Source organism: Callorhinus ursinus, unplaced genomic scaffold (assembly GCF_003265705.2).
Source record: "Callorhinus ursinus isolate GAN/ISIS: 27379988/994484 unplaced genomic scaffold, GSC_fseal_2.0 scaffold17, whole genome shotgun sequence".
NCBI classification, from domain to species: Eukaryota; Metazoa; Chordata; class Mammalia; order Carnivora; family Otariidae; genus Callorhinus; species Callorhinus ursinus.
Window position 1 is genome coordinate 27020524 of NW_027397079.1, and position 24902 is coordinate 27045425.

At 38.2% G+C, this 24902-nt stretch overlaps 1 protein-coding gene across 1 annotated transcript in view; it reads left to right on the top strand.

Annotated features, from left to right (window-relative positions):
* Positions 1–243: 243 nt before the first annotated feature.
* The window catches only part of TNKS (tankyrase), a 207403-nt gene continuing 182744 nt past the window's right edge, over positions 244–24902 (top strand). Inside the window, exon 1 of the mRNA XM_025885956.2 lies at positions 244–942. Within this exon, the coding sequence (XP_025741741.1) occupies positions 267–942 (676 nt within the window). The 5' untranslated portion in view covers positions 244–266. The remainder of the gene's footprint in view (positions 943–24902) is intronic.

Here is a 24902-nt window from a genome sequence, read left to right on the forward strand (position 1 = left end):
CCCCATTTAGGGAGTAGTCAGTTCCAACTTTCAAATCTCCGCAGCCTGCCCGCCAAGGCGTCACAAAGCCCGCCCCTCGGTCACAAAGCCACGCCCCCTTCCATGGCTGTTCTCTGAGCTGCCAATACTTCCCTCCTTCTCTTTGGCCCCTCCCACTCCGCCTAGCATCATTTCCTGTGCGCTGGACGCTAATTGGTCTAGCGATCGGAAGTGAGGGCGGGCGGTGGGGGCCGTTGCCGCAGTGACAGTGCTGGGGGAGTCCGAAGATGGCGGCGTCGCGTCGCTCTCAGCATCATCACCACCATCATCAACAACAGCTCCAGTCCGCCCCAGGGGCTTCGGCGCCGCCGCCACCACCTCCCCCCCCACTCAGCCCCGGCCTGGCGCCGGGGACCACCCCAGCCTCCCCAACGGCGGGTGGCCTGGCCCCCTTCTCCTCCCCGCGGCACGGCCTAGCGCTGCCGGAGGGGGATGGCAGTCGGGATCCGCCCGACAGGCCTCGATCCCCGGACCCGGTTGACAGTACCAGCTGTTGCAGTACCACCAGCACAATCTGTACCGTCGCCGCCGCCGCTCCCGTGGCCCCGGCGGTTTCCGCTTCATCTGCCGTCGGGGTCGCTCCCAACCCAGCCGGCGGTGGCAGTAACAATTCACCGTCGTCCTCTTCTTCCCCGACTTCTTCCTCATCTTCCTCTCCATCCTCCCCTGGATCGAGCTTGGCGGAGAGCCCAGAGGCGGCAGGAGTTAGCACCACAGCAACATTGGGGCCTGGGGCAGCGGGACCTGGGCCAGGGGTCCCAGCAGTGAGCGGGGCCCTACGGGAACTGTTGGAGGCCTGTCGCAATGGGGACGTGTCCCGGGTAAAGAGGCTGGTGGACGCGGCAAACGTGAATGCTAAGGACATGGCCGGCCGGAAGTCTTCTCCCCTGCACTTCGCTGCAGGTCAGAGACTTTTGTTTATTAAGGGGTTTGGTCTTGGGGACTGGGGTCCGGGTAAGGATAGAAAACAAGTTAATGATGGAATAGAATGGGGGCGTGGTTATGGTTCTTCAACACCTCACCGGAAGACTAGAGGTTCCTTTCTTTAGGAGAATGCCTGGATGACGGGGGCGTGGTAGGGGGATGTGTGAATCCATTCTTTTTTTAGTGTTTGCATAGTGATACTTGCACTCGTTTCCAAACTCCCTTAGTGGTAGTCTCCGGATATGGGTATACTTAAAACTTTTTCAGTTCCGAGTGTGAAGGAATAAAGTTAGATTTGGGCAGTCTTAAGAGTTTTGTCATTTGTTTGGTAGTTTATTTCGTTTTTACAACAAGAGTATGTCCCATGAGAACAGTCTAGACCAAAAGAAGTTTCACTCAACAAGTGTTTACGGATGTATCGTAATCTTACTAAGCCAATGAAAGACAAATGAAATTTGTGAAACTTTTCCCCTTTCTCAAGGAGCTTACAGTCTAATTGGGTAGATTAAAATATGTCTATATGAAACAACTGGAGAAGAGTATTTGGATACATTACGTGATGGTAGAAAGAAAGAAAGGCTTTGAAGTCCTGGACACTTCTATTTGTTACTTGTCTGACAGACAGTTTACCTTATCTCGATTGCCTCAGTTTTCTTGGCAAAAATGATATGCTAAGTTTGTGTGAGGACTTAGTGAGAAGCATCTGGCACATTGGTTCTCCCAAAAAAACATGCTAGTTCCTAAATCCTGGACCACATACTTTTTGTCTTTTTTTTTTTTTGATCAAGTAGTTGACCATTGTCTTTTAAAAACACATAATTTACTTTTATAAAATACAGTATTTAAAAGCATTTTAAAAAGGACTGTAATGTCACTGCTCAGATATCTACTATTCTAAAAAATAAAGGTATAAGGTTATATAAATTAGAAACTACATGAAAAAGTATATGTTATATATGCATTATAAAATTCATATAGGATAGAAATACAAAATGAAAAAGCAACACACACCCGCAAACATCAAAGATAAAACATTAAATACCTTCTGTTAAGTTTCTTTCTATGTTGCTAATACATATCACTCTTAATTTGTTCTATTTATGGTAAAAGATGTGTTAAGAACTTACTTATATGTATTATTTGTTTTTACCCCAACTTGAAAGATAGTGTTACCCTCATTTTACAGATGACAGAAACAAAGCTCATACTGTTTAAAAAAGTCCAAATTTACACAGAAAGTCGTGGAACCTGGATTTGAACTCAGTTTGATTTTAGAGCTTGTGAAATCAAGCTTAAACTAATAAAACTTGTACCTGGGTTAAGGTCACTTTTCATTTTGTGAGTAGTTGTGATGGAGAGTTTCTGCTTTTGCAGTGTTTTGGGGAAAGACGTAACTGGGGGCATAAACTCCCAAGAGTAGCATTCACACATTTTTATTGTAGCCTATACTTAGAAATTTATTTTACATCGTCTCACACAGAAACTAAACCAAAAGTTTCAGGAAATAATACTTTCCCTTATCACATGTGTTGTCTTATATTTTATATCCTATTCCATTCATTTCTTTACAACTGCTGTTTGTGGTTCATTAATGGGTCAGGAGCAGCAATATGAGAAACACAGGAAGTCAATATTAGATTACGGGATCCATTCTTGATGTATAGATACTTACTAGATAGTATACATACTATTAGGAATTTAGTGAATTGAATCATAAACGGGCTTCCATATAACTAGGTATTTGCTCAAGGGTGTTGCTTATTTTAGATGAAGTAGCATTTCTTTTCCTTTGGGTCACATGAAAGGTCTGATATAATGAATCAACTAAGGTTTTCTTTTGCATACTTTATTCCAAATTGGACTATTTTAATAGCACATGTCACAAATCTTTTTTTTTTTAAGATTTTATTTATTTATTTGACAGAAAGATAGAGAGCACAAGTAGGCAGAGCGTCAGGCAGAAGGAGAGAGAGAAGCAGGCTTCCCGCTGAGCAGGGAGCCTAATGTGGGACTCTGATCCCACGACCCTGGGATCATGACCTGAGGGGAAGGCAGCTGCTTAACCGACTGAGCCACCCAGGCGCCCCCACATGTCACAGATCTTGTCATTCCTCACCATACTGCATTATAAATAATCATTAACGGATAGTTATATTTATTTCTACGATAATGTACTTATTTAGGTTTAGTCACACATAAAATATTGCTTGTCTCCCAAATAACTTCTTCCTGTTTGCCACAATAGTTAACTTTTTATTCTGTTTTAGAGTTTTATGTGTGTGGAGATAAGTTACCAGACAGACAGTAAAACACAGTCCTGTAATGTAATTTTGAGAAGCTGACTTTGAACTGGTTTTTTTTTAAGAAATAAATTTTTTAGTTGTGGAAATCATAAAAACAGTGAAACTCTACATGGTATAAAAATGTAACACTCTGTAGTTATTTTATCATACTTTCATGTTTGTGTGCATAGCACAACAAATTGGTTAAATCTGGTCTTCTCTGTGTAGGTTGAGTAGTTAGCAGTAATTCTCAGTTGACTGTTAGTCGGTTAGAATGTGAGTAATGGGATTGTCATGGAAAAGCTGTTTTAAAAGAGGAAACTGGAACAATCCCTTGGATGGAAAAGTTTAGAAATTGTAATTCATTTGTTCCACAAATGTTCTGTTACTTGTCATAGGTCACATGTTAAATACTGACACAATTTTGATGTGGCAGATAGTCTTTGCCCTTATGGAGCTTACAGTCTAATAGGGAAGACTAAACAAGAACAGCAGTAATAACAGAACCCCACAAAGTTAGTAACCTGGAGTTACTGTAATACACTGTGGTGGAGGGGCAATAGGAAGTCTTATCCTGGTTTTGAGCTTTTAAGGACGTCTTTCTAGATAGATAGGGATTTAAAGGATGAGTCCAATCTAGCCAAGCAAAGATTGGAGAGAAAGAATGTTAATGCCTAAATTTCCATTTAGAAATGAGCTTACAGTTCCAGAGAATAAATGAAACCATTTTAAAGATCTCAGAAGTGGTGTGAAGTCATATTTAAATCCTTATGCCTTTTAAAAATATTACAGTTCTTTCCAGCAGCAGAATTAAGAATTTTTTCTATCCCATTTTCGACTGTGATAATTATTTGTTTCAAATATGGCTTAGAGACAATAACGGAATCATTCTACCCACATTTAGAAACATAATCTCCAGTTGCCATTGTTGATGCAGATTCTCAAACTGCTATTTCTAATGCCTTCTTAAGATGGCCGTATCAAAAGGACCCAGTCTTTTATTGTTGACTAGAGTTTATATAAGACTTTCTCTTCTACAGATAAGATCCTTGACCCTGGTTTTCTATTGTTCAAAGGACAGCAGTCAAAGCTTTATAAATAGTATCAATTTAGAGTGGTATTATCTTTTAAGTTTGGTTCCCAGTAGTGACATATTTTTGTCACAAGGCAGTATGTACTCATGAGATCTCTTTTTAAAGAAAAGTTTAGATGAGGTCTTTTTTTAAAAAGCCTTTAGCAGGGGCGCCTGGGTGGCTCAGTCATTAAGCGTCTGCCTTTGGCTCAGGTCATGACCCCGGGGTCCTGGGATCGAGCCCCGCGTCGGGCTCCCTGCTCAGCGGGAAGCCTGCTTCTCCCTCTCCCACTCCCCCTGCTTGTGTTCCCTCTCTCGCTGTGTCTCTCTCTGTCAAATAAATAAATAAATAAAATCCTTTAAAAAAAAAAAAATTAAAAAGCCTTTAGCAAAGCATTGAATTCCAAGATTTCATGGTACTTACTTTAAATTGATGAAATTTTGAAATAGGCTTCCTAGGTAGTTAATTAACATAAGATTAGGATATGTAAAATGAGGCACTTCAGTATCAAAACCAGTAAAATATGTATGACAGTTTTATCCTTTCTTTTGACTCAGATGGTGTCTACGACAACACACATTTAACCATGTAAAGGTTGCCTAAGTCATTCCTGACTCTTCTGATTTTTCAGCTTGACCATGCTTGTCTTTTTTTTTCTTCCCCACTGTACAAATGAAGTTCCTATACCTGAAAAAAGGACACAAACAACACTGTCCTCTAAACCCATCGGTGGCTAAGAAAACAGAGTGCTTCAGTCCTGGACTGGGAATCTTTTTGTACTTAACATTGTCTGGCAAGCTCCTTGATTATACTTTCAAGCAAATGCCCTGCCTTGGGGTTAAGAAGGCTCTAATTTGGTGAAAGGAACTAGCTTATAAATGTCTTCCCAGTTTTTCTTTTTTTAGTCTTTTCTTAAAATCTTGTGCTTTGTTTAAGGTACCTTTTAAAACAGAAGTTACACAGAACTTTTAGTTAGAAAGGTGTGCTAAGTTTCTCTTGTACTTTAATGATACCACTCTTTGGAAGCAAATGATTTAAAGAACAAAATAGGTATTTATAAGATGTTATGTGGAAGTTGGTAACAACAAAACTGGTCAACATAGAGGCGTGTTTGCATAAATTAAAATACTGTATAATTTCTCTTACATATCTGTTTGTATATTCCTCTATCCATCAGTCTTTTTTTTTCTTTTTGAGCATGTCAGTGCTCAAATTGCAAGCATCTGTGCAGCTTCCCCTAACAACGCCAGTGTATGCGTGTTATTATCTAGAGTTCAGTGTTTGTTTACAGATTTGTCTTCTTTTAGTGTAAAATGTGTACAAATCTTATTTGTACATTCATTGAGTTTTGACAGATGTGAACACCTGTGCAACTCAAACCCTTACAGAAAGGCATCCTAACCTCAGAAAGTTTCCTCATGCCCGTTTCCTAAGTCCCTGTCCCAGATACAAACACTGTTCTGACTTTCTGTCCACTCTAGATTACGAGATGCCTGTTTTAGAAGTTCATATAAATGGAATTATATAATGTTTACTCTTTTTCTGTAAGGTTTATTTTGCTCAGTGAATGTTTTTGATGTTGTAACATGTATCAGTAGCTCCTTTTCACTGCTGGGTAGTATGTCATTATGTAAATGTGCTACAGTTGGTTTATCCCTTCTCCTATTGATGAACTTTTAGGTTATTTCCAGTTTTGAGCTATTATGAATAAAGTTGCTGTGAACATTCCTGTAAATTTTTTTTTTTTGTGGATGTAGATTTTCTTTCTCTTGAGCAAATACCTAGTATTGAAATTGCTGGGGCTTAGGGTAGGTAAATATTCAGGTTTGTAAGAAACTTCCCGACCTTTTCCCAAAGTGAATGTGCCATTTTATATTCCCATTAACAATATATGAGAGTTCTACTCACCATTTCATGTTCTCAGATGTTTCAGTTTTAACCATTCTAGTGGGAATATGTGGTATCTCATGGTGATTTTATTTTGCCTGACGTCTAATGTTGAAGACCTTTTCATGTGTTTAGTTACTATTTATATATCTTTTATGAAGTTTTGTCTTTTTTTTAAATTGGATAAAGTTTACTTTTATTGGGCTGATCTTTTTATCGTTGAGTTCTAGGAGTCCTTTGTTAGCTACACGTTATACATGTTGTGCTGATCCATTATTAATAGGTCCTTTGAACAGAAGTTTTAAATTTAAATTTATTTTATTAAATTTATGTCATTTATATATTTATTTTATAGTTATTATTTCCTGTAACCTATGACCTGGATAAGAACTTTGACCTGTTCCCAAGTAACAAAAATATGTTTCTTACTAGAAGCTTTATGGTTTTAGCATTTACATTAGGGTTTGTGATCAATCTTATGTTTATTTTTAAGTTATCTGTGAGCTTGATGGTTTTTTTTTTTTTTTTTATGTGTGGCTATCCAGTTTTTTTTTTTTTTTTTAGCGCCATTTCTTAAAGAGGTTTCTTTTCTCTATTGGATTGCTTTTTCTCCATTGTTAAAAATCAGATGTTTGTATAAGTGGGGGTCTATATCCAGACTTTTCATTCTGTCTTATTGATCTATTTGTCTGTTTTTATGTCGGAATTACATTGCCTGGGTAACTATAGCTTTGTAGTTAGTTTTGAAGTTGATAGTGTGAATGTTCTTGGCTCAGCTTTTTCAAGATGCTTTGGACTTTCTAGGTCTGTTGAATTTTCATTGAAATTTTAGAATCAGATTGTCAGTTTTTACAGCATGGCATGCTAAGCTGATAATTGGGATTATGTTGAATCTGTAGGTCAATTTGGGAAAAATTGACATCTTAACACTATTGAGTCTTCCGGTCTATGAACATTATTTAGGCCTTTATTTTCTCTCAGTAATTTTCATAAATTCTAGTGTGGGAGTCTTTCATGAGATTTTTTTATTCCAAATTTTTAAAAATGTATATTAAAGCTAGTGTAATGGATTTTGAAAATTTTTTATTTTTCAGTTGTTTGCTAATATGATCAATTTCTATATTAACCGTGTATCCTGTGACTGAGAAAATTATTATTTCCAATAGTCCTTATGTAGATTCCTTAGGATTTTATTAAAGAATCATATCTTCAAATAGAGGTCGTTATGACTTTATTTGTTCTTGGTAGTGTTGAATAAAAGTGATGAGGGTAGACATCTTTGTCTTATTCCAACTCTCAGGGGGAAAATGTTCAATATTTCACCATTAAGTTTTTCATAGCTGTCCTTTATTAGATAGAGGAGGATCTCTTTTGTTTCTAGTTTGTTGAGTGGGTTTATCATCAAAAGGTGTTGAATTTTATCAGATGCCTTTTCTGCATATATCGAGATAACCATGGGGGCTTTCTCCTTTATTCTTTTAATATATTACATTACATTGATTTATGAATGTTAAGTCAACCTTGCATTCTTGGGATAGACACTATTTGGTCATGATGTGTATTATCCTTTTTATATATTCCTAGATTTTATTTGCTAATGTTCTGTTAAAGATTTTTGCTTAGATCCAAGTTTATGAGAAATATTGGTCTGTAATTTTCTTTTTTCTTTTTTTGTGTTATGTCTTTGTCAGGTTTTTGGCATTAGGGTTATGCTAATAAAGTGTATTTGAAGTGATTATTTCTCTTTATTCTGAATGAGTTTTTGGAGAATTGCCATCATTCTCCTTAAATATTTGGTAGAATCCCCCAGTGAAACTAACTAAATCATAGTTTTCTTTGTGGGAAGATTTTTGATACTGAATTTAATTTCTTTAATAGGTACATGGCTAAGAAATTGTCTCAGTTATTATCCCTCAATTTTGGTGAGTTATATATTTCAAGGAATTTGTTTATTTTATCTAAGTTATTAAATTTGCATAAACGTGTTTATAACATTCTGTTTTATTATTGTTATATTGTCTCTAAGAGCTAATGAGATAAACTCCTTTATTTTTCATACTGATAGGCTGTGTTTTCTTTGATTAGACTAGCCAGGGTGTTTATCAGTTCTGTTGATCTTTTCAAAGTACCAACTTTTAGCTTTGTTAATTTTGTCCATCGTTTGTTCCCTTAATTATTTCCTTCTTTCTACTTGTTTTGAGTTTACTGTATTAGTTGCTTATTGCTGTTTATGAAACTACCCCAAACCTTAAGAGCTTAAAGTAACAAACATTTATTATTTCACAGTTGCTTTGGGTCAAGATTCCAGGTGTGGGTCAGCAGTCTGGGCATGACTTAGCCATGTCCTCTGGCTCCGGATCTCTCATTTGACTGCCAATCAAAATATGGGCTGGGGCTATGGTCTTATCTGAAGGCTTGATGGAGGGCAGAATCTGCTTCCAAACTGTTCATGTAATTGTTAGCAAGATTTAGTTCCTTGCAGGTTGTTGGACTGAGGTCTTCCTCAGTTCCATAGAGCAGCTCACAACATGACGTTTGACTTCTTTCAGAGCCAGCAAGTGAGAGATCAGAAGCGGACAAGGAAGATGGAAGCTAGAGTCTTTTTAAAATGTAATATTGCAAGTATTGTCTCATCAACTTTTGTAGTATTCTTTTAGCTAGGAGGGAATCAGTAGACCAGCCTGCATTAAAAGGGAGAGGATCACACAAGGGCATATATAATGGGAGATGGGGATCATTGGGAGCCATCCTAGTAACTGTCTTGCACGTTTACTTTGTTTTTCTCTCATAAATTTCATTTAGTTTTAGTTCTACAAGTATACGTGTGATAGATAGTCCCCAAAGATGACTACCATATATTCCTCCTCTTTATGTATATGTTTACTATATCACTTACCAAAAGGTGGAACCTTTTCCCTTCCCCCTGTATTTGAGCTTGTTTTGTGATTTGCTAGGATGAATGGAATGTGGCAGAAGTTTTTCTGTAACACCTGAGCATTCAGAGATTTTAAGTGTTCCCTTTCATGCATTGGGAACTTTCTTGGAACCCAGCCACCATATTTTGAGAAGGACCATGGAGAAGAGAAGTAAGGCTCGTGGCTTTCAGCCAGTACCCACTGCCAGCTGAGTGAGTGAACCAACTTGGATATTCCAGCCTCATCAAGCCTCCAGATGACTGAGTTTAGTTAACTCATAGTATCATCAGAATAATAAGTAGTAGTTGTTATTTTAAGCCATAGATTTTGGAATAGTTTGTTAAATAGCAATAGATACCTTAAATCATTATTTATGGCTACAATTCTAGGCTTTGTGCCCTATATGGTCTCTGTTTCAATTGTTTTGACTACTCAGCTCTGCTTTTGTGCCATGAAAGTATCCATAGACAATACATAAATGAATGGATGTGGTTTGTTCCAATAAAGCATTATTTATAAAAGCAAGTGGTGGCCATATTTGGCACATGAATTGTAGTTTGCTGATCCCCATCACAAGGCATTGACTGGGGTATTTTTTTTTTTTAAGATTTTATTTATTTATTTGACGGAGAGAGACACAGCGAGAGAGGGAACACAAGCAGGGGGAGTGGGAGAGGGAGAAGCAGGCTTCCCGCGGAGCAGGGAGTCTAATGTGGGGCTGTATCCCAGGACCCTGGGACCATGACCTGAGCCGAAGGCAGACGCTTAACGACGGAGCCACCCAGGCACCCTGACTGACTGAGATATTTTTATTCTCTGGGGTATTGTTTTCCCTTTTGTTTTCCTTCTTGTTTGGTTTTTACTTCTGAAATGATTTTTTTTTTAACTCTTTTCTGAGTTCTGTCATCCTATTTTTAATTTAGATATATGCTACTCTTTCATATCTTGTATCATTTTCATGTTGGCTTTTAGCTAGTATTGAAGTAGTAGATCATAAATTTGTGAGTGTTTTCTTCTGGTATGCATTGTCTGTAGGGATGTTATTCTCAAACTCTTGTTATAAAAAACTTTGCATGGGATTTCACCTCAGTTTTTTTCCATTGCTCATTTTTATAGAAATTAATAAATAATATCAAGGATAAATATAGAGGTCTGAGATGTTGAGGGTGACTCCCTTTTCTTCTCATGTTGGACATGCAAGTCTGATCTAGGATAGATGAAGTCTCTATAAGGTTCATCTCTTAGACTAGTAGTATTTAAATTATGAAATATCACCATTTTACATCTCAGCTTATATAGCCTCTGTACCACTTTCTAGGAGCGTTAACTAGAGACATTTTGTTAAGGGCCTTTTTAAAATAAGATGCTTTCCTCATAGTCTATTTACATAGATTTACATAGAAGTTTTGTCTACTCTTCTATCTTTTCTTTCCCCTGGGGCATCCCCTTCCTTCCCAAGGAACTGTGTAGATCACAGCTACGTGTTCATTCTTTCCAGCCCTGAAGTGATTCTTTGGCAGTTAAAAGGGGAAAGAAATATATCTGGGAGATAGAAGGCATATCATTAAGGGCCAAGTTGTGAGCATGCATATGTTTAAAAATGGGATCTTAAGCTTAGATCTCAGGAGGAGAAACGATCAAGGAATGTAACTGATGCTAAGAAAATATATTATATTGTAGTGCTAGGTTTTGGCAAGGAATAAACATCATCATGAGTCTTATGATGAGTTGCGGGTAAAAACACTAGACTAGCTTGTTCTTGAATGTCTTTGATAGCCTTCTTTTGCTTCACAACAAAGAAATCTTTTGGGTGGTTCACTGTAAAATATGTAGTAGATAGAATTGAAGAGATCAGTGTCTCTTAAATTCTTATTTTTCCCACATGTCAAGGTCCTTAAAGTTACTTTGACTTACGTTTATTCCTCTGATAGGAATACTCAGAAAGGTGGGATGTAGCCTTGATCGTGGGATTTCCATTAAAGCTTAGGTACTTGGGATCGTTTTGAAGGTCATTTTCTAAAAATCATTTTTTGAGTAATTGAGAAAAGGTAGGAGTTTTTGGTTTTGTGTGCTTGCTGGGTTTTCCTTTTAAGGCTTCATCAGACATCCAAGATTGCTTTTCCCTACAGTGAGTTGCTGGGTTCTTTGTCAAGTGGAAACTTGTTTTGCCTGTTTGTTCAGGTATCTGTGTATAGAATTAAAACTGTGAGCTTAAGTCCTCTCCCCTACCCCCCCACCTTTTGGAGTTTGTCAGCTCCCTATTCAATTTAAACTAGTGTACTTTCTAATTGTAGAAAAAGAGAAAAAGTGATATAAAGTTTCCTCTCTCTTTTTTGCCTTTTTAGTGTAACAAAAAGTACACTAATGGTTGGTGGTAGCTGTTTTTTTGTTTGTTTGGACTTGCAACTTTTTTCTTACATGGTAGATTTTTTAAAAAGTGAAGAGGCATTTGGTAGTTGTAGATGATTTGTATTAACTGCAAACTGCATTTACTGATTGACCAAAAATTCTTAAAGCTAAAGTCCCTGTATCATCAATTATAGTTTAAAAATAACCTAAATACCCAGTTATAATGCTTTTGAAAAGCTAGGGTATGCCCAGTTAATGCCTGATGCCCAGTTAATGCCGTTATAATGCTTTTGAAAAGCTAGGGTATGTATATGTATAACTAGACACCAAAAAGATCGGATGCCTTCATTCTGATATATTCGCCAACTGTGGAAACCATTTTGACATTCTCATCCGTCTTGTTAATAGGATGTGCAGTTCTCCCTTTCCAAAAGCTCACGTTGTTCTCATGTTGACTGCTGACTTTTTTTAAAAGAAGAAATGACATGGGATTACAGTTGGTGAATAAATGAATACATTTTAGCTGTTTTTTTCCCCTAATATCTTGAGAAGAGATGCCAAGCTGTGCTTTTCCTCTTTGTAGGAAAATATTCTTATTTGGAAAAAAACCTTTTGGATTTATATAAAAATTTGTAGCAAGTTATCAAAAACTTGGTTGCGCCTCCTCCCCCAAAATATCCAAAAATTTAACAGTAGGAAAGTATAATTGTTAGCCTTTTGGAATTTTATGAAAGCAGATAAATTTGAAGTATGTAATAAGAGCAGTTCAGTGTTTAATTAATTGAATTGCTCATAGTATGTGCTTTATAAATATTTGAGCAAGTGAATTTCTTTGTTAAGTTAATGCTTCTGATTTCTCATCTTCTTTCTGAAATGTATAAATAATAATCCTCATATATTAGTCCAGTCCTTCGTCATCAAAGTGCTTTCACTGCTCTGTTGGCACATGTATGAATGAACTTAGTTTTGATATTGTTACTAAATAATAGTATAAAAACTAATAGAAGTAGTAACAATTGTCTGGGAATGACTTTTGTGCTTTTCCGGTGTAATTTTATTTAATCCTTACAGCAGCAACCACACAAGGTAGATTTTGGTTTTTTTATAGATGAAGAAATTGAGCCTCAGAGAGTTATGTCTTGTCCAAGGTCACAAAGCTGTTAAATGATGGAGCCAGATTTAAACCTACATCTGGCTATCCTAAAAATCATTTGGCCCATGCTAACTCAACCAGAAAGTTGGTGGCAATGAGAAATAAAATCATTTGAGTCATTTTATAATTTGACAGTTGTTACTGCTTTTTAAAATTTGTTTTCGGAAAATAAAAGTAATTGTGCGGATTTTGGAAAGTACAGTAAAAAGTCCATTATCTTACTACCCTGAGGCAGCTCATATAGTCATTATGTCGTACTTCTGTCCAGTTCTTTTGCTAAGCATTTAAAATGGAGCAAAACTGGGCCGCCTGGGTGGCTCAGTTGGTTGAGCGTCTGACTCTTTCTCGACTCAGGTCTTGATCTCAGGGTTGTTGTGGGTTCAAGCCCCATGTTGGCTTTCATGCTGAGTGTGGAGCATACTTAAAAATAAAATTAAAAATAGCAAAATTGCATATAGATGCTTTCTTAAAACATTGTGACTAGGATTTGATTGAGACCATGCTTTGGGGAAGTAAAGTATTAGAACATTTGCAATTATTGTAATATTGGACTGTCTGACTTGTGGTCAGTTGCTTTATAAACATTAAAAGTGGGATTGGAAGTAATCTTTGAAAAACCTCATAATTAAATGGAAGAAGGATATTTTAGCAATTCCTTTCATTAAAAGACTGCTTAAGATTGTTTGAAAATCTTGAAGATAAACTGCTCTATGTTTTGATTCATAGGAGTAGTCAAGGAAAAAAAGACGCTTTGAATAAAGCATCTGGGAATCACAGTTTGAAAGTACTTAACGCCACTAAACAGTACACTTAAAAAATGGTTCAGGTGGAGTTGTCCAGTTTTCCCAATACTCTTACACTGTGTGGGGGGAAATGCAAACTGGTGCAGCCACTGTAGAAAACAGTATGGAGGTTCCTGTTAAAAGTTAAACCTAGAACTACCTTATGAGCCAGCAATTGTACTAGTGGGTATTTACCCCAAATACACAAAAATACTGATTCGAAGGGACACATGCACCCCGATGTTTATAGCAGCATTATCTACAATAGCTAAATTATGTAGAGAGCCCAAACATCCATCAACTGATATGGATAAAGAAGATGTGGCATATATATAACGGGATATTACTTAGCCATCAAAAAGAATGAAATCTTGCCATTTGCAACAACGTGGATGGAGCCAGAGAGTATTACACTAAGTGAAATAGGTCAGTCAGAGAAAGGCCATATGATTTCACTCCTAATGTGGAATTTAAGAAATGAAACAGATGAACATCTTTAAAAAAAGGGGGCAAACTAGGAAACAGACTCTTCACTATAGAGAACAAACTGAGGGTTACTGGAGGGGAGGGGAGTGAGGGATGGGCTAAATGGGTGATAGGTATTAAGGAGGGCACTTGTTGGGATGAGCACTGGGTGTTGTATGTAAGTGATGAATTACTGAATTCTACAACCTGAAACTAATATTACATTGTATGTTAACTAACTGGAATTTAAAAACTTGAAAAAAAAATACTATTGCAACCAATGGGGGTAAAAAAGAAAAGGTTAGGGGCGCCTGGGTGGCTCAGTTGGTTAAGCGACTGCCTTCGGCTCAGGTCATGATCCCGGAGTCCCGGGATCGAGTCCCGCATCGGGCTCCCGGCTCAGCGGGGAGCCTGCTTCTCCCTCTGACCTTCTCCCCTCTCATGCTGTTTCTCTCTCTCTCTCTCTCTCTCTCTCAAATAAATAAATAAAATCTTTAAAAAAAATAAAAATAAAAAAGAAAATAAAAAAGAAAAGGTTAAAGTGGTAAATCTTACACGTATTTTACTACAATTAAACTTTTTTTTTTACAATTAAATATTTTTAAATGGAGGTATCTATCATACTGGCATTTTGGTCTTTCTGTTGTGCCAGAGAGCACTCATTCCTTTTTTTTAAAATATTTTATTGTTATGTTAATCACCATACATTACATCATTAGTTTTCGATGTAATGTTCCATGATTCCTTGTTTGTGCATAACACCCAGTGCTCCATGCAGAACATGCCCTCTTTAATACCCATCACCAGGCTAACCCATCCTCCCACCCCCTCTCCCCTCTAGAAACCTGTTTGTTTTTCAGAGTCCATCATCTCTCATGGTTTGTCTCCCCCTCTGACTTATTCCCCTTCATTCTTCCCCTCCTGCTATCTTCTTCTTCTTTTTTTTTTCTTAACATATATTGCATTATTTGTTTCAGAAGTACAGATCTGTGATTCAACAGTCTTGCACAATTCACAGCGCTCACCATAGCACATACCCTCCCCACTGTCTATCACCCAGCCACCCATCCGTCCCACCCCCCACCACTCCAGCAACCCTCAGTTTGTTTCATGAGGTTAAAAATTCCTCATATCAGCGAGGTCATATGATACATGTCTTTCTCTGATTGACTTATTTCACTCAGCATAACACCCTCCAGTTCCATCCACATCGTTGTAAATGGCAAGATCTCATTCCTTTTGATGGCTGCATAATATTCCATTGTGTATATAGACCACCTCTTCTTTATCCATTCATCTGTCGATGGACATCTTGGCTCTTTCCACAGTTTGGCTATTGTGGACATTGCTGCTATAAACATTGGGGTGCACGTACCCCTTCGGATCCCTACATTTGTATCTCTGGGGTATATACCCAGTAGTGCAATTGCTGGATCGTATGGTAGCTCTATTTTCAACTGTTTGAGGAACCTCCGTACTGTTTTCCAGAGGGGTTGCACCAGCTTGCATTCCCACCAACAGTGTAGGAGGGTTCCCCTTTCTCCACATCCCCGCCAACATCTGTCTTTTCCTGACTTGTTAATTTTAGCCATTCTGACGGGTGTGAGGTGGTATCTCATGGAGGTTTTGATTTGGATTTCCCTGATGCCGAGCGATGTTGAGCACTTTTTCATGTGTCTCTTGGCCATTTGGATGTCTTCTTTGGAAAAATGTCTGTTCATGTCTTCTGCCCATTTCTTGATTGGATTATTTGTTCTTTGGGTGTTGAGTTTGATAAGTTCTTTATAGATTTTGGATACTAGTCCTTTATCTGATATGTCATTTGCAACTATTTTCTCCCATTCTGTCGGTTGTCTTTTGGTTTTGTGGACTGTTTCTTTTGCTGTGCAAAAGCTTTTTATCTTGATGAAATCCCAATAGTTCATGTTTGCCCTGGCTTCCCTTGCCTTTGGCGATATTTCTAGGAAGAAGTTGCTGCGGCTGAGGTCGAAGAGGTTGCTACCTTTGTTCTCCTTTAGGATTTTGATGGACTCCTGTCTCACGTTTAGGTCTTTCAACCATTTGGAGTCTATTTTTGTGTGTGGTGTAAGGAAATGGTCCAGTTTCATTCTTCTGCATGTGGCTGTCCAATTTTCCCAACACCATTTGTTGAAGAGACTGTCTTTTTTCCATTGGACATTCTTTCCTGCTTTGTCAAAGATGAGTTGACCATAGAGTTGAGGGTCCATTTCTGGGCTCTCTGTTCTGTTCCATTGATCTATGTGTCTGTTTTTGTGCCAGTACCATACTGTCTTGAAGATGACAGCTTTGTAATAGAGCTGGAAGTCCGGAATTGTGATGCCGCCAGCTTTGCTTTTCTTTTTCAACATTCCTCTGGCTATTCGGGGTCTCTTCTGGTTCCATACAAATTTTAGGATTATTTGTTCCATTTCTTTGAAAAAAGTGGATGGTATTTTGATGGGGATTGCATTGAATGTGTAGATTGCTCTAGGTAGCATTGACATCTTCACAATGTTGGTTCTTCCAATCCATGAGCATGGAACGTTTTTCCATTTCTTTGTGTCTTCCTCAATTTCTTTCATGAGTATTTTATAGTTTTCTGAGTACTGATCCTTTGCCTCTTTGGTTAGATTTATTCCTAGGTATCTTATGGTTTTGGGTACAATTGTAAATGGGATCGACTCCTTGATTTGTCTCTCTTCTGTCTTGTTGTTGGTGTATAGAAATGCCACTGATTTCTGTGCATTGATTTTATATCCTGCTACTTTACTGAATTCCTGTATGAGTTCTAGCAGTTTTGGGGTGGAGTCTTTTGGGTTTTCCACATACAGTATCATATCATCTGCAAAGAGTGAGAGTTTGACTTCTTCTTTGCCGATTTGGATGCCTTTGATTTCTTTTTGTTGTCTGATTGCTGTGGCTAGGACTTCTAATACTATGTTGAATAGCAGTGGTGAGAGTGGACATCCCTGCCGCGTTCCTGACCTTAGGGGAAAAGCTCTCAGCTTTTCCCCATTGAGAATGATATTCGCTGTAGGTTTTTCATAGATGGCTTTTATGATATTGAGGTATGTACCCTCTATCCCTATACTCTGAAGAGTTTTGATCAAGAAAGGATGCTGTACTTTGTCAAATGCTTTTTCTGCATCTATTGAGAGGATCATATGACTCTTGTTCTTTCTTTTGTTAATATATTGTATCTCATTGATTGATTTGCGGATGTTGAACCAACCTTGCATCCCAGGGATAAATCCCACTTGGTCGTGGTGAATAATCCTTTCAATGTACTCTTGGATCCTATTGGCTAGTATTTTGGTGAGAAATTTTGCATCCATGTTTATCAAGGATATTGGTAGCACATACCCTACCCAATGTCTATCACCCAGCCACCCCATCCCTCCCACCCTCTCTTTTCTTTTTAATAAGTCTGGCCAGGGGTTTATCAATCTTGTTAATTCTTTCAATGAACCAGCTCCTAGTTTCGTTGATCTGTTCTACTGTTCTTTTGGTTTCTGTTTCATTGATTTCTGCTCTGATCTTTATTATTTCTCTTCTCCTGCTGGGTTTAGGCTTTATTTGCTGTTTTTTTCTCTAGCTCCTTTAGGTGTAGGGTTAGGTTGTGTATTTGAGACCTTTTTTGTTTCTTGAGAAAGGCTTGTATTGCTATATACTTTCCTCTTAGGACTGCCTTTGCTGTATCCCAAAGATTTTGAACAGTTGTGTTTTTATTTTCATTGGTTTCCATGAATTTTTTTCATTCTTCTTTAATTTCCTGGTTGAGCCATTCCTTCTTTAGTAGGATGCTCTTTAGCCTCCATGTATTTGAGTTCTTTCCGACTTTCCTCTTGTGATCGAGTTCTAGTTTCAAAGCATTGTGGTCTGAAAATATGCAGGGAATAATCCCAGTCTTTTGGTATCGGTTGAGACCTGATTTGTGACCTAGGATGTGATCAATTCTGGAGAATGTTCCATGGGCACTAGAGAAGAATGTGTATTCCGTTGCTTTGGGATGGAATGTTCTGAATATGTCTGTGAAGTCCATTTGGTCCAGTGTGTCATTTAAAGTCTTTATTTCCTTGTTGATCTTTTGCTTAGATGATCTGTCCATTTCAGTCAGGGGGGTGTTAAAGTCCCCCACTATTATTGTGTTGTTGTCAATGTGTTTCTTTGCTTTTGTTATGAACTGCCTTATAGAATTGGCTGCTCCCATGTTAGGGGCATAGATATTTACAATTGTTAGATCTTCTTGTTGGATAGACCCTTTAAGTAGGATATAGTGTCCTTCCTCATCTCTTATTACAGTCTTTGGTTTAAATTCTAATTTGTCTGATATAAGGATTGCCACCTCAGCTTTCTTTTGGTGTCCATTAGCATGGTAAATGGTTTTCCACCCCCTGACTTTCAATCTGGGGGTGTCTTTGGGTCTAAAATGAGTCTCTTGCAGACAGCATATCGATGGGTCTTGTTTTTTTAATCCAATCTGATAGCCTGTGTCTTTTGATTGGGGCATTTAGCCCATTTACGTTCAGGGTAACTATTGAAAGATATGAATTTAGTGCCATTGTATTGCCTGTAAGGTGACTGTTACTGTATATTGTCTGTGTTCCTTTCTGATCTATGCTGCTTTTAGGCTCTCTTTGCTTAGAGGACCCCTTTCAATATTTCTTTTAGGGCTGGTTTTGTGTTTGCAAATTCCTTTAGTTTTTGTTTGCCCTGGAAGCTTTTTACCTCTCCTTCTATTTTCAATGACAGCCTCGCCGGATATAGTATTCTTGGCTGCATATTTTTCTCGTGTAGTGCTCTAAAGATATCATGCCAGTCCCTTCTGGCCTGCCAGGTCTCTGTGGATAGGTCTGTTGCCAATCTAATGTTTCTACCATTGTAGGTTACATATCTCTTCTCCTGAGCTACTTTCAGGATTTTCTCTTTGTCTCTGAGACTCGTAAGTTTTACTATTAGATGTCGGGGTGTTGACCTATTTTTATTGATTTTGAGAGACGTTCTCTGTGCCTCCTGGATTTTGATGCCTCTTCCTTCCCCACATTAGGGAAGTTCTCTGCTATATTTTGCTCCAATATACCTTCTGCCCCCCTCTCTCTTTCTTCTTCTTCTGGGATCCCAATTAGTCTAATGATGTTTCATCTTACCGTATTGCTTATCTCTCGAATTCTGCCCTGGTGATCCTGTAGTTATTTCTCTCTCTTTTTCTCAGTTTCCTTATTTTCCATCATTTGGTCTTCTATATCACTGATTCTCTCTTCTGCCTCATTTATCCTAGCAGTTAGTGCCCCCATTTTTCTTTCTTTTTTTAAAATTTTTTGTTATGTTAATCACCATACATTACATCATTAGTTCTTGATGTAGTGTTCCATGATTCATTGTTTGTGCATAACACCCAGTGCTCCACGCAGAATGTGCCCTCTTTAATACCCATCACCAGGCTAACCGATCCCCCCCACCCTCCTCCCCTCTAGAACCCTCAGTTTGTTTTTCAGAGTCCATTGTCTCTCATGGTTCGTCTCCCCCTCCGACTTACTCCCCTTCATTCTTCCCCTCCTGCTATCTTCTTCTTTTTCTTTTTTCTTAACATGTGTAGCATTATTTGTTTCAGAAGTACAGATCTGTGATTCAACAGTCTTGCACAATTCACAGCGCTCACCATAGCACATACCCTCCCCAATGTCTGTCACCCAGCCACCCCATCCCTCCCACCCCCCACCACTCCAGCAACCCTCAGTTTGTTTCCTGAGATTAAGAATTCCTCATATCAGTGAGGTTATATGATACATGTCTTTCTCTGACTTATTTTATTCAGCATAACACCCTCCAGTTCCATCCACGTCATTGCAAATGGCAAGATCTCATTCCTTTTGATGGCTGTAGTGCCCCCATTTTTGATTGCACCTCATTAATAGCCTTTTTGATTTCGACTTGGTTAGATTTTAGTTCTTTTATTTCTCCAGAAGGGGTTTCTCTAATAACTTCCATGCTTTTTTCAAGCCCAGCTAGTATCTTTAAAGTCATGATTCTGAACTCTAGGTCTGACATTGTACTAATGTCTGTATTGACTAGGTCCCTGGCAGATGGTACTACCTCTTGTTCTTTTTGCTGAGGTGATTATTTTCATCTTGTCATTTTGTCCAGAGGAGAATAGTTGAATGAGAGAACAAAATGCTAACAGGTTAACAACGTCCCCCAGCAAATATACTCTATACAAATCAGAAAAGACCTGAAAGCAGGGGAAAAGAAAGGGAAAGAAAGAAAAAAGAAAGAGGAAAAAAAAAGAAAAAGATAAAAACAAACAAAAACAGAAGAAAACAAAGAAAAACAGAATATGATCAAATATGATCAGGCTAGTGCATAGATCAGTGCCACACACTAGAGTTTGGGTGTATTTTGGTCTGTTAGAAGAAAGTGCCTCCTAGAATTTTAAAGGAAGAAAGACTTATTATATATGTACAAAATAAGGATTGATACAATGAAGGGATGGAAGATGACTGTAAAGATGAAAATTATAAAAGGTTTTATAAACGGAATTGATAAGGTAAGAAGTTGTTTGAAAGAAGAAAGAAGAAGATTTAAAAAGAAAAGAAAAAAATGGGAGAGTGTAATCAGGCAGGAGACTAGAACAAAGCCATACACTAGTGATTTAGGGTATGTTTTGATCTGTTAGAAGAAACTGTATATCAAAACTTTAAAGAGAGAAGAACTTACATATATATGCCAAAACTAAGGGTAACTACTGTGAAGGGATAAAATACGACTCTAAAAAAGAAAAATAAAAAATGTTTTTTTTTAAAAAGGGATTGATAAGATGTTGGTTGAAAAAGGGAAAAAGAAAAATTCAAAATAAAACCAAAAAACAGTTAAGAAAAATTAACTTTGAAAAACTAATGAATCATGGTAAAAAATGCCATGAATTCTATGTGCAGTATTCCCCTAGCGCTGGAGTTCTCCCGTTCTCCTTGATCGGTAAACTTGGTCTTGGCTTGCTGGCTGTTCGTGCTGATCTTCTGGGGGAGGGGCCTGTTGCGGTGGTTCCCAAATGTCTTTGCCGGAGGCAGAATTGCCCCGCCCTTGTCAGTCTGGGCTAAGCAAGCTGCTCGGGTTTGCTCTCAGGAGCTTTTGTTCCCTGCAAGCTCTCGGTACAGCTTTGGAGGACCAGGGCGAAAATGGTGGCCTCCCACTCTCTGCCCCGAGGAGCTGAGAATTCGGGGCCCCGCTCCTCAGTGCGCCCCCAGAGAAAAGCAGTCAATCACTCCCGTCTCCTGTTCTCCGGCCGCACTCCGTGCTCACCTGGCCTGTGACCAAGCGTTTCTATCTCTGGCACCTGATCCCGTGTGGAGTCTCCAAACCCAGCCGATCCCTGCGCTGTGCTCCCGCGCCGCTCCTCCTGGGGGAGGAAGGAGAGTCTTCCCGGCTCTGCTGCTTGTTGGGTCCCTGCTGGACGCACAGTGGCCCGACTGGGCCGCAGATCACAGTTTATGGCCACCCCGAGCTGAGAGCCCGCACCTCGCCTCCACCTCTGTGGCCGGCTTCCCCGCTCCGGTACCTCGGAGCTCTGCTGCATTCAGGCACCCCCGGTCTTTCTCTGACCCCGAGGGTCCTGAGTCCACACTGTCCTGCGAGGTTTTCACGTCCCGCTTAGCTACTGGAGTGACCTCCCTCAGCGGAGCTGACTTCTAAAAGTTCCGATTTTGTGCTCTGCGGCTCTAGCACTTGCCAGAAGCAGCCGACGGAGGCCCCCTCCCCCGCCATCTATCCTCCCGAATATCGCCTCGGATTCACTTCTCCACACGTCCTACCTTCCAGTAAGTGGTCACTTCTCTGTTCAGAGAGTTGTTGCTATTGTCTTCTTCGATCTCCTGTTGAGTTCGTAGGTGTTCAGAATGGTTTGATCCCTATTCAGCTGAATTCCTGAGACCAGACAAAATCCAGGTCTCCTACTCCTCCACCATCTTGCTCCCGCATTTGAGCACTCATTTCTTATTATTACCAACATGAAATATGGAAAATAGCATATTCAGTTGAGTCAATCAGTGATCTGTTGAGGACCGCCTTTATATTTCTATTAATTCACATTTCTGAGAATGACTAGGCCTTTTCTGGGAGTGTGAGACTATTAGTGAAGTGTGTATGGAAATTTAAAAGAACTTCATGCAACTTGCTTAGTTAACAGCCACTGGGACAATTCCCTAGTGTGTTTTCCCCCTTTGGTCTATTTCTCAGGAATCTGGCATGAACCGTAAGGTTTTATAGTAACTCAGTAACAACTCAATAAATATAAGTGCTGTAAGGAGCAGGATCATAAGAATGGCATTATTTTCTGCCCTTTAGGAAGTTTATAATCAAAATGCAGTGGTTCCCAAACTTTGTGATCTCAGGACTCTTTTATACCCTTGGAAAGAGTTAAAAGAGCTTTTGTTTATGTGGATTATGTCTGTGGGGACTTATCATAGTAGGAATTAAAACTGAGCCATTACAAATAACAATAATAAACTCTCTTACATGTTAGAGTAAATCACACTGTCATTGAAAAGGAACTGTTTTCCAAAACATTAGATTACTAGGAGAGGCATTATTTTACACTTAGCAAGTCACATTAATGTCTGACAATAGAAGACAGGTGAAGTCTCATCTGCTTCTGCATGCCATTTGTTGTGTTGGATTGAAGTACATGAAGAAAGTCCTCTTTAAATAGATACATAGTTTGAAAAGAAAGGACTATTTTAATAGCATTTTCAAATAATCATAGATCTTTTTCTTTGGAACTACACCCAAATTTGATAAATAATACTTTCCTGAAGGTTATTTGCAACATGGAATCTGAAGCCATATCAGTGAGTTTTTCTCAGTCTGTTATGTTAAAACCGATTGGTCTATTTTTTACGATGGATTTTATACCTCTGTACATGTTTTGGTCATTTGGAAAATAGTAGTTCACTGAGGTATGCAGATCTTCTAAATGTTGACACATGTTGCTTTATATAAATTGTAAAGCATATTTGTTACTACCACCACCGGTCTTACAGAAAAGCACTTATGTATTGGGAAACTATAAAGCTCATGGTGGCAGATGCAAGTTTTACAGAATTCTCAGTTTTGCTTGAAAGCTCAAATTTTGTCTTTGGGAACAAATACTGTGTTGTTTTCCTTGAAGTGACAGTCTCTCTTTGTTCATTCTCAAGAGAATGTCTGCCAAATACACAAGTCAAACTGAGCTCAAGCAGTTGCATAAGTATTGTTCCTCAACACAAACGTATTTTGGTATCTAGAAGTGATTAACGTGTGTTTCTCATTTTGTAACAAAAATATTAAAAAGGATGTGTACTCTAGGGTTGAGTTTAACAAAATTAATGTTTACATTTTCATGAAGGACATTTTTAAGTGAAACTGGCTGCCTTTTTTCTTTAAACTGTGAGGACCTGGTAGTTAAGAATACAATGACTGTTAGTATAGTTTGGTGCCACTGTCTTGGTTCAAGCAAAGAGGTCAGCAGTATCACCTGCCATTGCTTTGTATCATCAAGAGCACCATGAGTACGTCTTCCAGATGACCAACACATGATGTTATAAAATCATGTAGTATCAATGTCTTGGTAGCGAAAAAGTCAAAATCATCTTAGTATTATTTTGTAAATAGTTTTGACTTTTCAGACTCCCAGAAAAGTCTCAGGGACCACTAGATGTACCCCCACACTTTGAAAGCTGCTGAGCTTATATAAGTGGTTCTTAATTTTGTTAACACTTTGAGAATCTGATGAAAGGCATGAACGTTCTCCCCAGAAGGATATACTTAAACAGCAAACTTTACATGTGATTTTCAGAGGATTACAAACATCTAGAAGCACTAGAGCTATGGTTCTTAAACTCTGCATCAGAATCACCTGAAGGCCTCGTTGAAACAGGTTGGTAGACCACACTCCCAAAATTTCTCATTGAGTTTGTCTGGAGTAGAGTCTGAGAATTTGCATTTTTAATAAGTCTAATGTAATGCTGATGTTGATGTTCACTTTGTGAGTAATGATTCTTAACCCTAGACCAATTAAGTCAAACTGCAGGAGTAGGAGCAAGGCTTTGCTTTTTAAAAATCTCCTCTGGTGATTCTCATGTGCAGACAGTTGAGAATCGCTGAGGACATATGTAATGCAGATTAAGACTCCCAAATCTAGTGAGATTAAAACATCTAATATTGTAAAACCTTTTATGTTTTAGGAAGTATTTTGACAATTGTGACTCAATGACTGCTTATAAGCCTGTAAGGTAGTTATTATCTCTGAGAAAAGCCTGGCTTGGGATTCAAGAAATTGTAGTTTTATCTTTGTTCTGGGTTTTGAGTCTATATAGTGAACTAAAACGGTGATCACTGAAAGTTTTTAAGACAATGCTATACATATATTCCTAGAGAGTTTTTGTATGTAGATATATGTGTTACTAAATTTGCTTTACTAGAAGGTTCTACTAAATTATATTACTACTATACCCTTGACAACACCAGCCGAAACCCGTCTTGTGTCATCTAAGTCACTACCCCATACCACCCATAGATTAGTTTTGTCTGCTTTTGAACTTGGTATGAATATTAGATAGTATATACTATATCATGGGTGACTCCTGTCTCTTACATAGTTGTAGTTTTTTCATTTTCACTGTTATAAGGAATGCCATGGTGTGACTATACCGCTGTTTATCCGTTCTACTGGTGATGAATATGTTCTTGTGAATATTGCTCCTGTGAGCATTTTTGTACGTGTTTCCAAACATCATCGTTTAAAACATTTCTTAACTTTTTGATTTAAAAAAACAGAATTCATGTTTTAATATGCATTTCTTTGATTATATCTGGAGTAACTGATTTTGCTTTTTAAAATAATTGATATTTGCTTTTTTAATGAATTATTTTTTCCTTACACTTTTTTTTCTTTTACCTTTTGATGTTTGTCTTATCATTGTAAATATTTCCCTGGTTTGTTTTTTTAATTTTATTTACAACCTTTTCAAACCTGTTGCCTTTAAATTTTTTTTTGTTTTCTT